At 36.3% G+C, this 15,797-nt stretch overlaps 1 protein-coding gene across 1 annotated transcript in view; it reads right to left on the bottom strand.

Moving 5' to 3' along the window:
* The window catches only part of sestd1 (SEC14 and spectrin domains 1), a 47,239-nt gene extending 31,779 nt beyond the window's left edge, over positions 1 to 15,460 (bottom strand). Inside the window, exons 1-6 of the mRNA XM_016293874.1 lie at positions 15,377 to 15,460; positions 13,355 to 13,418; positions 12,079 to 12,164; positions 10,370 to 10,478; positions 8,728 to 8,818; positions 4,172 to 4,285 (exon numbers count right to left, since the gene is read on the bottom strand). Coding sequence (XP_016149360.1) covers positions 4,172 to 4,285; positions 8,728 to 8,818; positions 10,370 to 10,478; positions 12,079 to 12,133 — 369 coding nt within the window. The 5' untranslated portion in view covers positions 12,134 to 12,164; positions 13,355 to 13,418; positions 15,377 to 15,460. The remainder of the gene's footprint in view (positions 1 to 4,171; positions 4,286 to 8,727; positions 8,819 to 10,369; positions 10,479 to 12,078; positions 12,165 to 13,354; positions 13,419 to 15,376) is intronic.
* Between the last annotated feature and the right edge of the window lie 337 nt (positions 15,461 to 15,797).

Genomic DNA, 15,797 nt, shown 5'->3' with positions numbered 1-15,797 from the left:
TATATATATATATATATATATATATATATATATAAAATATGCTACACTGTCAATGGCTGCCAATACAGTCATCAGCTAATGCAATGAGATTCAAAAATAAATCAATGGGTCAAGATTTGACTGGTTAGCATGATCCACTTAGCCTCTGCTGCCAGATGTCAATAATACAACAATTAGCTGAAATCAAAAATATGATTGAAAATTCTTCCAGATAGTCTATCAGTCTACCGCTATCAACTCCCTTTGTTTTAAAGGAAAGTGGATCTCTGCAGCAGCATCTCGAACTCCTTAAAAGGAAAGAAAAATCAGCAATAATAAGTATAAAAAAATGTGCAGTCCTGTAACAGATGGTCCTATGGACCCTAAGTGGCAGTGAAAGAGGATCCACTTATTTAATAAGGCCTCCGGGTCTTTTCCTTCCCATATGCTCACTTATGCCTGGCCAAGCGTCAGTGATGAAGAGGTTCTAGGGCAGAATGATTAATGCAGAGCGTACGGTCCTCGTGCACCTCAGCGATCGGCTGCACATACAAACACCCCATTCAAGTATGGATCCTCAAGTAGGTCAAGAGTATGGTAATGACCGATTTCATAGTCTTCGTATTCAAGCCTCCACTTCTTAATGCTGATCCACTAACCTCCATTCGGCCAAAAAAAAACTGTGCCATCTGGTAGTTGTAGGCAGCTAGAGGGGCCTGCTGGCCCAGATCACAGCGCAAACAACACACTGACCCCAACAAACATACACATACAGAGGTTTCTATTTCAGGAGACAGTGGTTCAACTGTCCTTCTGAACACGTCATCCAGCTCTTGGCGGGATCCATGTGATGGTTGCCAGGCAACATGGCATCATTGGTAAATGCCCAGTGAGGGCACGGAGCAAGATGGCCAGACAAATGAGTACACCGTTTGAGGCCAGGCCTCATCAGTGCACATACTATTAATGGCTGCATACTGTAGTGTAGTGCACATTAGCACGATCATGTTACCGTTACGTTCACATACAGCCCATTTCCTGCCCCTAAAGTGCATTCCAGAGGGCTGCCCATTTAACACAAATGCCACCGGTTGCCAACTTTACCCATTTTCTTCATGGCCCAATTAGGAGGAAACACTGCAGTCTGCTCTAATTTATGATATTACAGGAGAGATGATGAAATGCAGAGATCTATTAAAGTGAAGGATCCAAACCAACCCATTTGAAACATTCCCTTGTATAGTTATTTAAACACTTACTACATGCTACAAGTACTATTCAGACCAATTCCAATAAGACAATATAAAAAAACTAAATATGTATTTATTTTATTGTAAATATTATAATAATTAATATAATAATTATGATTTCAATTTATAATATTAAATATGTATGAAATAGTTACTATTATTATGAATAAAAATAATAATAGATTTTTATTATAATTTGCATTACATATTTATTATTAATGATTAGTACGATTATATTAAATTACAAATATTTAAATATACATTATACTTACTATTATAATTATTATAAAAACAATTTGTAGATTCTGCAAGTTATCTAAACTATGAAACTTTGCTAAAAATTCTCTTAAATTAATAGAGTTACTAAAGAATAACTTTAAATGGGCACTAGATGACTGAAAAAGGTAAACTGAATGTAAAAATAATATCAACCAAGAACCAATTCAGAGTTATTTTCAATGTAAAAGGGGTCATACATGAATACTATAAAATTGTGATAAATTAATTTCTAACATCACAAATAGACCTCAAAGAAAAAACTAAAACAGAGGCCTAAACATCACATCCTCATTAAAAATACTGAAAGCTAAAAAAGAAAGTTTCCCAGCATGATTAATTCAGACATGCCCAGATGTGCTTCATGACCTCTAAAGCCCTAAAACTGCCCTGAAAACCTTATTCCCCTCACAACACATCTCGCTGAGCCCTGACAAATAAATGAGAAATGAAGCCATTGCATTAGTGTCAATAACAAAAACATAGTCTCACAGTGAAGCCCCAGACCATTGTAAATGAAGATGTGCAGCTTCTGTATTTGGAGTTTCATTATTCACAGCAAATGCAGGAAATTACCTACTTATATGCATGAGATCCTTTGGGCGTTACTAATTAAATACGCTGTCTGTGTGATTGTATTAGGCACAGCTATACAAAGTGATGACGCTGTGGTATGATGCATATGGAAGACACAGTGGAACCATTCTAAATGGTCCATTTAGGATGAACACAAAAGCTGAGGTGACTAATTCAACTTTAAAAATAAATAAATAAAAAATTGGAGGTTTAATTATTAAGGTTTCATTAAATATTTGAGCACTGAAATATTCAAATATGCATTTGGGTCGTTTAGATTAATTACTTGACAGAAAAAAAAGCTTTAGCATAATCGTAACAAAAAACTGTTTCAAAAAAGGTATTATAAAACAACATATTACATTTAAATTATTACCAATATGCTAAAATGTGAACATTGTAATAATAAAATGAGCAATTAGTGAGTCCAAACTTTTGACTAGATGTTAACCGGTTTATTTTGTGGAATTCATGTCATATGATGCGATTTCAATTTTTCCTTTCTCTTTGGAGTGTTACAAGCTCTTGGTGCATAAAGAAGATCTGTAAAGTTGCAAGACTAAAGTCTCAAATCCAAAGAGATATTCTTTATAAAAGTTAAGAGTCAACCACGCCTACCTAAAACAGCTCGTTCTAACACGCCCCCACATATCTACGTCACGATGTGGGAAGATTTGCATAACGCCGCCCAAATGTTCACACAAAGAAAGAAGGCGTAACTTTTATTCTCGCTGTAGTATTGTTGTTGCTGCCGCCGCCATGTCGTGAAGGCGCTGTGTGTTTCGTTGTGAAAGCGAAACTACTTTGTTTGGTCTTCCAAAAGAGGACGATATCCACTTCGTCATGCCTAGAGCTGATCCGTGCTGATCGCTGAGGAAATACATCAACTTCGCGCTGTGGATCGCCGGATCGGCTTTCACCGTGGACGAAGCGGAGTCCAGCCCGGGGTCGTCACATGTGGTTGCCGCAAGCCCGCCGGACACTCCGTCGAATTCGCCGGCCACGCTGTTCTCAAGCCCGCCCGCCTCTGCTCACTCAAGCCGGCCTCCACTCACTCAAGGCCGCGGTGTGTGACGCTGTGTTTCATTGTGAAAGTGAAACTACTTTGTTTAGCCTTACAAAAGAGGACACGACTAGAAAGCAGTGGTTAAGTTGTATTTACAACACTGTCTCAGAACAATATATTCCCAAATATTCAGATGTGTCCAGCGCATTTTATGGAGGACTGTTTCCTGATCCTGTGAGAGTAGACTACAATGCCGGCTGTTCTGACTCACAGACTGTAAGTACATTTTTTTTATATTTAAAGAGTTTGCAATTCAAACGCGCGTTTTGAGCAGTGTAGAGTAGCACTTGTCTGTCATTTCTCCGATCACAAATGCAGACATGGTTTTATGTTTACGTGGCGCGATGCAACGCAACACGTAAAAAGACAGTATAAGTCATTATAATCCGTAATTATGTCCCCAATGGATGCAACAAATGCCTTGTTTGTAATTGGTTTTAATGTTTTTGTCTCGTCGCTCTGGCCAGACAGGGCATCACAGTATGGTAGGGGCGTAACATTTCCGTCACATGCTTGAGGTATTCGGCCAATCACAACGCACTGGATAGCTGGCCAATCAGAGCACACCTCACTTTTCAGACCGATGAGCTTTGTAAAAATCGGCGTGTTTCAGAAAGGCGGGGCATAGAGAAACAATAATTTACAGTATGTGGAAAATAATGTGTTTTTTGAATCTTAAACCGCATAAACATTTCATTACACCAAATAATGTTCTTTTTAGCAGCATCATATGACCCCTTTAATGTTTGACTTAAAGAGTTTATTTAAAGGTACCATTTGTATATTGTGAGATTAATACACAAATATTTGCCTTTAACCAATCAGACCACAAGATACCACACAACATGCCACTGCAACCAATCATAAAATGAAAAATGAAATGTTTAGGAGTTGAAAAGTAACAAATATTCTCATCTTTAATCACCAAGTGCTTGTGTACTCGTGCCCATGCCTGATGTCAAATACAGTTAAGTCAAAGTGTAGCTCTTTGTCCACTAAAACAAAACACCTCTAGTACACTTACCTCAAAGCCAAGCCTGTCCTTCTCCTTCCAGAAGCAGAAATGGGTCACTTTTTTGTCCCAGAATTCATCAGGTTTCACCACACACACGAGAGAGACCTCAGCTGGGATCACATTCTAAAGGAAAAAACACCACAGTTCACACTCCAGCTGCAAATAACAAACAAATAAGATAAGATGTGAGCATTTTCTTTAATTTTTATCGTCTGCGATAATATCGTAATTGTTGTTTTAACGATGTGCGATTTGACACACTTCATATAGTTATTCAATTTCACACAAAGAGTGCCGTTTTTCTTCAAAAATTTATTACAAATGTGACATTGAATTCAATAAACAATAAGTTAATTAAGAGACTTGCGTTTTAGACACCATATTGCTTGTTTTTGCTCTATTTCGCCAACAAAAATCAGTCCGAATACAGCCACAGTGCTGTTTTGTGTCTCTAAGCATCTCAAAATATAAATGGACACTTTTAGAAAAAAAATGGCTTTATAAAAGGTAAAAATCCCGATAAAATGCAAAAATCAGTTTAAACTTATTGGAAAAGATTAATTTCTATCAGTATGAACTGACCACCACACAGAATATGAAGAATATTAAAAACATTAGGAGTCAGCTGTCTTCGGCAGTCCTTAAGGTACCAGCACAATAACACACTCAGCAAAATATCGTCTAATTATCGTTATCGATAAAATCCCAGAAAATATTGAGATATCATTTTTTGTCAATATCGCACACCCCTATACTGCATTCTATTGTTAAATCACAATTGTAAGGTCTGTTGAAATGAAGTTATCTGCACACAGCAAACGTACAACACACTCAACTAAAAACTGATGTGTCAAGCAGAGAACAGGGTGAGGCTTTCCCATCTCCACCACCAATAGTCGGAGCTAAATTACACAAATATACGAGGTAGAAACCACTTTAACATGTGTTAGGGTTCAATAATAAAATAGTCCATATGCTGAGTTCCATTCAAAGCGGATGTTACAAGGTATTGATTTTTCTCAAACATTGTTTTTCTTCACAAATATCTGCAATAAATTCAACAGCGACTTTCAAAGTAGGAATACAACAAAACTGAATAAAAATTCAAAGCTAATGCGGTTTTAATGCTGCCTTCAAGCTGCTATTTCCTTCAGGAAATCTAGGAAATCTAATGCCTGAAACTAAATGACAAGTGCAAAAATGTAAGTGTTTGTAAGTCAACAGGGGTCTTTTTAATAACTCAACTGCAAAAAATAAATAAATAAATACACTTCCGTTCAAAAGTTTGGGATCAGTACTTTTTTAAGCTTTTAAAAGAACAAAAAGGTTTTTTTAAGCTCATCAAGGCTGCATTTATTTGATTGAAAAAACAGTAACAAGAGTAATATTATGATTTAAATAAATACATAACTAAATAAATGAACAACTGTTTGACTATATTTTAAAATGTAATTTATTCCTGTGATAGCAAAGCTGAATTTTCAGCATCATTACTCCAGTCTTCAGTGTCAGAAATCATAATAGGCTGATTTGGTGCTCAAGAAACATTTACTATCAATACTGAAAACAGTTTCCGTTTTTACAAACTAAGCCTGGGCGAAAAAACGGTATCGATATTTTTCGACGGTACACCCTCTTCGATAACGCTATAATTTTTTTTCCCGATATAGTGCAGGATATAGGCACGTGCTATGAGTGACGCAGACCGCACACACAAACACGAACACATGCTGAATTGAGTGCTGTGCCTGCCTATGATGAGGAGATTGTGAATTAAAAATTTTTTAATATTAGTCGAATTTAAAATAAACATTTTCATTTGAATGCAAAAATAGTACAATCAAATGTTAGGTGTGCGTCAGGGAGCGTCATTAGTGGAGTGCGAGATGCAGTGATGATGATGTAAGTGACGTTTTTGCATTTTATTGTTTTATAAGTCTAGCCCAAAGGACGCGCCGTTGCTGCGTTATTCAATCAAAATATTAAGAGACATATAGTAGCTCAATGTGTAGAAGATCTTGATTAGGTTAAAACCGAAGCCAAGCCATTCACACAGAATGCATATTCAGCGCATTTTTTAGACGGACAAATGTGACTGCTGCTCTCACGTCTCAAACACAAGAGATGTATAGAAAGTTAAACAGTTAACAATTAAAACATTTAGAAAACACGTCACATTTGTGGAGATTTATTCCTTTTCACTGCGTCTCTTGTGTTTTTAAATGCAATCTGCATGATGGGCGATTCGGCTCTTTGTATTAAGCAATGCATAAATAAATTATGCTGCTTTGTTCATAATTGTTTATGCAATTTACGAAGTTATGTTTGATTTATAGGAGTTAAATTAGATGTAATGCACGTTTTTTTTATAGACAGTTATTTCCTTCGCGTTGGCAATTTAATGCGCTGCATTATTTAGCTCATTGCGCCCTCCTGTGGCCTCGGGAGACAAGTCATACATTTCCTTCAGACCTATTTAATCTGCATATAAAACATTAGAAATTATATATTTGTTTAATTTTTATTTTGTGTTTGACTGTTAAAACAAAAAATATTTGTTGTTCGTCTCAATTAATTGGGTTAATTTAAAAATACAGTGGTTAAATTTAAACGTTTTTTTCTATTGCTCTTTGTTTTAAAAAAGGTTATAAAAAAAGTCAATAATTCTCGATACCGAACGATATGAAACATTATATCGTTGATACATTTTTTTAGCTATATCGCCCAGCCCTATTACAAACCATGATACATCATTTGCTTATTATAAAACATTATTTACTTATCATAGAAATCTTTTGTAACATTATACTTGTCTTTACAGTCACTTTTGATCAATTTAATGCATCCTTTATTTCTGTGCTGTTCGGTTTCCTAAAATTTTTTTTATTATATATATACAGTATATATACACCCCAAACGTTTGAATGGTAGTGTTACTATAGTGTATGTAGCATTATAAACACAGAGGATCACTTATGTTCAACATGGGAGGAAAAATTCACTGATGCATTTTATTTGTTTGAAAGTGACGGTTTATCATTTACTATGTGCATTGCCTTGAGTGTCGCCATGTTTGTGCAACGTCATTCAACAGCATCACTAATTTCACAACACAAATTTCCCAGTTGGAAGTTTATCCTCAAGTGGCATTCAATTGTAATTCTAATCTTTGTAATTCTGACTCGGATACAGTACAGGATACAGACTATTCACAGCTAAAATAACTGGAAGAAACTGCAACTATCAATACAGGAGCTATAGGACATCCCACCTTTCAATTAAAAGAGCCAACTAGGCCTGTCACGATAACAACTTTTTGTTGTGTGATATATTTGCCCCAGAAATAATTGCAATAAGCGATATTATTGTCATTTTAAAGACCATTTTATGTCACTGAATATATATAATCAATGTAACAGCATAATAATGCAAGAAGGCCTACACACTTCCAAATGACAACAAACTTTTCATTTTTAAGAATATTTAGATCATGGAAATTAAGTTTCAAAATATTAGATACCTTAAAAAAAAACTTGAATAAATAGTAAATAAACATTTTCTAACAAAAAGTGCAAAGTAACAAGTACAAAAAAAAGAAGAAAAATGCACTTTTATGGAGATTTTTCTCTGACCTTCTTTTCTCTGTAAATTAAGGGTGCACTGTACAGTCAGATGTCCAGTATGCATAAAGGCACAGATTCCTAAACAAGACCATATCTGCAGATGAAACTTTTTTTGTAGAAGCACTTTTTAAATTTGAACTAGCACCTCATGACTACACCACGTCATGTATGAGAAGCTGCAAAAGACACTGGCACAAGTGGAACGTAAAAAACACGGTGACATTAATTTTTAAGTAAATATAATGGGCGATATATTGTGTCACCAAAAATGATTGCGGTCATGTACATATATTGCGCGATAAGTCGATATATTGATTATTGCGACAGGCCTAGAGCCAACCACCTGTTTTTCACTCAAAATATGTGTCTTAGCTGGCCAATCCTGAAGAAAGTATTTTAGCACAATTTATGATACCACTGTCTTCAATATTTTATTGCTATTGCCTAGAAAATAGCAATCCAGAGGCATTTCCAAGATGGCCACTTAGTTACTGGACTTGCATTTTGGGACTTTGATGGAACAAAGAATAAGTAATGATATAAAATAAAAGCCTAGGTTTACATCAGCAATTCAGTGCAGTGTCCCATAAACAGGAGAAAATAACAAGCATCCATTCAGCTCAACGTCAAAAAATTTCCAACAACACAATGCTCTCTATAAAACCAGGAAGGCCGCCAACACACACTGCATGGGCTTCTCATAATAGCACTGAAATCTCATTATTTGCAGGTATTCCTTCAGAAGTGACTTCGAGGGGAGTTAAGCACTCTTTAAATAATCACCACAAACATTAATGGGGTCCATTAGTGAAAAAAGCAAGAACCAGATGTCAAAGAAACAAGAACATTCGTTTCCACATAAACTACTTCTCCCTTGTTGCTTTCCGCCAATCTGAACAAAACCCAAAAGCGTGCAAATAAAACAAAAATCTCTTTTCCTACCTGCAACATCAGAACAACAGTCTTCACTATATTCCACTGAGACTTCCTGCCGTCGACGATGACGGTGAAACCACGAGCTTTGCACTTCTCGCTGCAGAGATACAACAGAAAAACATGACATTTTATTCGGCCACGTAGTACATATGATTATGACATACAATGAATCAATTACATTGACTCCACTGTGGCGGTGTTGTTGAACAGACTAATTTGTTTGTTCGGTGGTGGCATTTTAAAAATGAATAAACGGAGTTTGTTTGAGTCACAGTGTCTCACAGATTCCAAGAAACATGTATTCAATCATACAGCTACTATTTTGGTTTCTAAAAAGAAAAAAGGAAAAAAGGAAAAAAAAATGTTTAGGCCTGAACAACATTTCTTTTCATTCTTTGAGGGAAGAGAACAGCCAACTCACCCAGTAAAATGTCACCAGAAAGTAATTTGGAGAAGGTCACTATATGAGCATTGAAAAATAAAAGGGACTACAGAACCAGTCACGGTCTTACTGCCAGCAGTCATGTGAGGTTCAACATTAGTCAAAACTCAACAGCCCGCTGCAGCTCAGGGTATGATTATCTCTTTAATAATAGGATCAGATTAAAGCAATGAGCCATAAGAGACTGTGATTTACCATGGATAATAAACATGCACAGGCACATGCTAAGTACATAAAACTTTTTTCCTAGGTAAAAATTAGGGATGCATTTTTTTACCACATTTCTTTACGGTTTTGACTGATATTAGACTTTTATCATTTATTGGTATCATCAAATAATGAATACTGAACCGTTTACACTCATTTCCACATTTAGATTACATTTTTCATCTAATGCTCACTTTTAAATCTTTAAAAACACTAATAATCAAATAACACTTCATGAACGTCAAGCAAAATTAATATCCATCTATTTTTTATACTATACATTATAATGTTGTGGGGTTTACATTTAATTTGAACAACTCCACAATTGATTTGAAATCTTACTGATTTTGAAGTCTTTAAAAGTTTAGAATTGCGTATAATAATTAAACATTCACAATTCATAGTGACAAAAATCTGAACATTTATTTTCGGACTTATTTTTTTGCTGATTTCTGCCGACTTATTTTTATCAAACTGCAGCAACAAGAGCATAAGGCAAAGTGTTCAATAAACACATTAATTAACCCTAAGAATTACAATATATTTATTCGATATGTAGTTTGTGGTTGCCAAGCAACACGGCAACTTGGCATGAATGCATAATGTGAATATTTATCCAGAGGTTTAGGACGTGCATCATCTAATCGGAATTCAGAATCAGAACCAATTCATTTCATATAAAACCCAACACAGTAAAACACAAATGTAATAAGGACAAACTAACAGGAACATACAGCAAAATCTTTCCAGAGCCTTGAAGCCTGAAAGACCTTCAAAGGTCTGGAGAAATCAATAAAAGCATTTTTCAACTTCTAACCACAGTCTGATCATGGCTTATGGGCAATTTCCATTCCATGTGTGAAGATCGTAACAGTGTGCATTATAATTACAATGATCAGATTCATGTTTCATTTCTGCTCTCCATGCTTTGACAGGTGCTTGCCTTTGCAATGGAGGGATGCATTCATTTCAAGAAAGGTTTCCAAAGCGGTGTTTTACCTGGGAATACTCAGTAGGTAATCCAGAGTGGCACTGAGCTCCTCCATGCTGGTCTGTTCAGTGCACAGTGGGATGGTCAGGATCAAACCACTGCGCCTGTCCTTGCCTCCTGGAAAACCAAACAGGCCGAGTCAGGAAATATGCAGAAAATCCAGCAGCACAGAGTAAAGTATGATGTACAAATGGAAAAAACATGTCAGACGGTGAGGCTTTAAGGAAAAGACGCACTACAAAAAGCTAGTGGAGGAGTAGAGCCTCATGACATTGCAACTTGCAATTAATTCACAGTATGTCGAGTGGGAACATCTATGGGAACATGCACTTTCGAGGACACCAAGCATGAAATGTTTCAGTAATTCCTTTCCTAGAATCTTTCATTATCCAATTTAGTGCAAAGTCCTTCGCAAAAAAACAAAAACAAACATAATGTGTTTAAACACCAAATGATAGAGATTTAAAGAACTTATCAGTCCATTTTGCCAATGTTCTTGTTGACATGCAAGCGTCATTCAGAAGACTTTTCAAAGCAGGAGCCATGCTGACGCAAAAATACAACCATTAGGCTAAGGTAATGGACAAAGCAGCCTCATATCCTGATAATATTGAGTTTTGAAAGACATATAAAATAAGGTGGACATAAGGGCGTCCTCTCATAAGTTAAAGAACATATGAGTGCAAGCAATTTTTCATATGTGGCATTGCCGTCAAAGATGTGGTCTAATGGACTTTGCTTGTTGAGCTGTGGTTGTAGTTGTGGTATTAGGTTATAGTTAGCGCTGGGCGGTATGACCAAAAATTTATATCACGGTATTTTTCAAAATTATACCGTTTTCACGGTACATGATGGTATTTTTTTCATGCATGACCGGGTGTTAACCATATTTTCTACTGATTGAGAGAGGAAATACTGCAGTATATTGACTTAGAATGCCCTATTTTACTGTCATGATGAGTGAATATTGTCAAAAAATACCACACTAAATAGTGACTAAACACGACCCCTTTTAATACATGTTAACCAGGAGTCACTCTCATTTATAATCGCGGCATCGTCTGATAAAATCAACATGCATCTACACTAAAGAGCAGCTATGCGGTTGTATGAATATTCTATGGAAAAAAGCCGCTAAAAGGGTCTGAAAGTTGCTAAATCTAGTGCTAAAGTCGCACTCGTGTGTGTGTGTGTGAGACGCGGGAGCTGATGGCAGGGGGCGGTGGATATTTGTGGCGGTCAGTGTGGATATCGTGGATGAGTTCTTCTGTGTCATCACGTTCTATTAGTTCTACAGCTTCAGTTTCAGATCTTTCACGCTTAGTAACACATACAGCTGTTCCCTCACCACAGTGCAACAGTGAAAAGGGACCCCTTTCAAACAGTGTCGCTACCGAACGTTGTTTAAGCATCATACACCGGTATTGTGGTATTTTAAAAATTCATATCATAACAAAAATAAACACCAGTATTCGGTATGAACCGGTATACCGCCCAGCACTAGTTACAGTTAACTCTAATATTCTTAAAATTTAGAACAATTTTTAAAACTATATCTTTATTGCTATCGTTATAGTTATCCTCTGTGTGATGGGGCCTTTAGAGTCCAGCTTGCGCAAATAACTAAAATAAAACAAAACTACTTCCAATTATTTGGTATATATATATATATATATATATATATATATATATATATATATATATTATTGGTCTTTACCTGACAGGAAGGCCAGTTTCTTCTTCAGCACAGGCAGTATTTTGAAGGCCTCCATCCTGGAACGAGACTATACTCCACTCACGCAGCTGCAAGAAGTTGACAACATAGTATCTTTTTAGATAACATATTAAGGGATAGATTACCCTAAAATTAAAATTATTTTGTGTTCAGCAGAAGACAGAAAATCATACAGGTTTGGAGCAACTTGAGGGTGAGTAACTGATGACAGAATTAAAATTTTTGGGTGAACTATCCCTTTAAGATTGAGTTTAGAAGTCATGTGATCATTTAGGGCTAAAACAAATACCTGCGATTTCACGATTATAGCCTCAAATTGTCTCACAGAATGAATAAAACTACATATGTGCCCATGACTCAATACTACAATAGATACTCTCCAGGCAGTTACATATAACATGCAGTTCTGTGAGAGATTTTAAACACAAAAACAGCTTTTCTGTAAATTAAAGGAATAGTTTACCCTAAAATAGGGACCACTGATGTCAAGCTCAGAACAAGAACAAGAAAAACACTATAACAGAATCATAAAACAACAGCTTTGCATGAGGAACCAACCAAAACTGAAGTCATTATTCACAGAACATCAAACTTGTCGGGACTGGTCATGATTTACTCAACCTTATGTTATTTCAAACCTGTATGACTTACTTTCTTCTGCAGAGCACAGCAGATATTTTAAAGAATGTGGGCAACCAAACTGTTTTTGTCCATAAAGTACAAGTCAACTGTAACCAAAATGGAGACAGTTCTTAAAATATCTTCTTTTATATTCTACAGAAGAAAGTCATACTGGTTTGGAACAACATGAAGGTGAGTAAAGAAAGATGACTTCAGAAGATAGCCAGGTTGTTCAATTTTTTTATATATGTATATATATATATTTCTTTATGATTTCATTGAGAACAAAAAAGAAGTTTGGAACAACATTTTGAGTGAGTAACTAATGGCAGAATTTCAATTGAGTGGACCATTCCTTTAATGCCAAGTCACTCACTGCATTCCTGTTCATTTTTATGATAAATTCACAAGCACAATTTTAAACAAAAAGTGCTTTCAGCAAACCCCTTAAGAGAGCAACATTCACCATGCCAGAATTATACAAAAACAGACAAACTGGCAAAACAAGCAGAAAAGTAGGTTAAATCACTACAATTAGGCAACACTGGAACATTCACAGCATGATTCAACTACATAGTGATCCGAGTCCTCAAATGCAGGCTGATCTAGATTTCAAAGAGCTGACAGTCTCACTCACCTTCAGCGATGACGCAGCATTTCAAGAACATTCCATCTCATGCGATTCCATCCTGGTACATGTTCTGCAAAGATGCAGAGAGATGCAGGAGTGGAGAAAGGGGAAAACATGACGTGTGGAAGAGTTACAGATAGTGAGAGAGATAGGAATTTTTTTTTTAAAAAACACTACTTTAAGACGATTTGGATTCTGGCATCCAGCTTACAGCAATGACAGTTCAACCAACCGGAATACATCAGAATTCATTTGAGTGATAAAGAACTCTTCATAAACTGCCGAGAATGGTAAGCATCCAATAATCAACCAGCAGAAACGATAGTAATACCAATTAAATGTCTGTCAAAAAAGATTTGTTAACGGTAATAAAAGATTTAGGGAGGATTGCGAAGGAAACATGGCTTGGCAAACTCATCTTAACATAAGCTGATGCAAGGAAAAGTGCCACATCATTTAGGAAAGGACAGCTCAGCAGCGATTACAAGGTTTGCTGATGTGTCTGAAAAAAATTAATTGGCCTTTGGTCCTTTAGAAGTATTACACTGCACTGCTGCACACCGAATTGCCATGCAACCCGCTGGCCAACCCCAATGCAAATGTCTGCCAATGCCCATGCTTGTGCAAATCTCTCAGAATCGTAAGAGTTCTAGGACATAATCATTCTGCAGTGTCACAGGATATGCAAAACTGATTTTTGCATGATATTTTGCATTTACAAAAAATTGGTCATTGCCTTAATACATCTGCATGTTTCACTATTGCCATGTTTGGACCATTTCATTACGACATTTTCATGACAAACTTTCCATCAAAATTCACATTGCAATTCACATTCCTTCTCATGACGGTAATAGTGAGTCATGAAATTCTCTTTACTGTAATTTACTGTATTCAGTAAAACCAATACTGTGATGCAATGTTTTAAACTAGATCAGCATAAATGAAAGGTAGAACAATAAATAATATCATGATGAGATTATTCTGGACTACAGTAATAAGAAACAGAGGAAATGTGCTTATAAGTCAAACAATGTCAATAGGTTTAAAAAATCTATTTTCTATAAGCAAGCCTTAAATGTCGTATTTATTTCCGTTGATTAAAATGATGAAAAAGGACTAAAATTTACTGTATTCAGTAAAACCAGTGCTGTGACGCACTGTTTTAAACTAGATCAGCATAAATGAAAGGTACTGTAGAACAATAAATACTATCATGATGATGAGCCATGATTCTGGACTACAGTAACAAGAAACAGAGGAAATGTGCTTATAAGTCACAAAATGTTAATGATGAAAAAAACTATTTTCTTTAAGCAAACCATAATTGTATTCATTTCCGTTAATTAAATGATGAAACTGGACTTGGACATGTTCTGGACAAGATTCACTCAATTTGTGCATGTCATAAACGTTGGCATTTTAAGCATTACATTTCATATTGTGATCTTAAGAGACTCGTCTCTGGACACATAAAGACAACAGTTGGCTAGCCTAGTCCTGGGAATCAGTGGCTGGACTCAAACCAACAGCTGGCTGAGAGTTGCAGGAATGACTCGCTCGTGCTCTGGTGCTCAGGCGCGAGACAAAGACGGGTTCCACCAATACGGCCTACATAATATTAAAACTACAGGTCATCTGCGCAGTGAAACAATCTCCCATACTAACAACAACGTACGTGGCTAGAATGTAATACATAATTAAATGCAGTTTGGCATTCATTCCACGTGAGCATGAATCATATTTTCTGGCAGAGTGCATGGCTTCTGGCACACGCGAGCCGCAGATATGCATGCAGTTACCTAGATTTCATACTATAGAGGTTGATGCATGACTAACATGAACGTGGTGTATTTTGGGATTGAATATAAGGACAATCCCTGACTAACTTTCCTAAGATTAACGTCGACAGTAATGCTGTGCTTGTTAGCCCTGCTAAAGACGAGGATGCATGATCCATGTGCTTTCGCTCAGAACCACGCAGCATCCTTAACCAAGTTAATGGATTATTATGAAAAATAAAATTACCTTTCTCCGTATTAGGCCCCAGAGTCGATCGATGTTATTGATAATAGCCTTTGATACTGAGAAGACTGTGTGTTTTGTTAGAAAGAGGCTGGTCCTGTTCATATAGCTCCTCCCAAATGATGGAGCAGGGCGTGTCTCTCACTGTAGTGGGCGGAGTCTAGTGTTTCTTTAAACACACAGTGCATCTTTTATCACGATATTTTATATTTGTTAGAGGAACGCTGACATCGAATCGACCATGGGGAAAAAATGTCCGAACATTAAGCGAACATGAAGTTAATTTCTGGTTTGAGCAATGTTGTAATTTCTGCCGTTTTGAGTTGATTAGCTGATTGGCATGTCACCATATTCTAATTTGTTGAGATAGTGAATTGGTGGGTTTTTGTTAAATGTGAGCCAAAATCATCACAATTAAAAGAAC

Source organism: Sinocyclocheilus grahami, unplaced genomic scaffold, assembly GCF_001515645.1.
Source record: "Sinocyclocheilus grahami isolate Dianchi unplaced genomic scaffold, SAMN03320097.WGS_v1.1 scaffold308.1, whole genome shotgun sequence".
Taxonomy (NCBI): Eukaryota; Metazoa; Chordata; class Actinopteri; order Cypriniformes; family Cyprinidae; genus Sinocyclocheilus; species Sinocyclocheilus grahami.
Note: the sequence above shows the minus strand (reverse complement) of the source record. Positions and strands in the feature narration are given on the sequence as shown.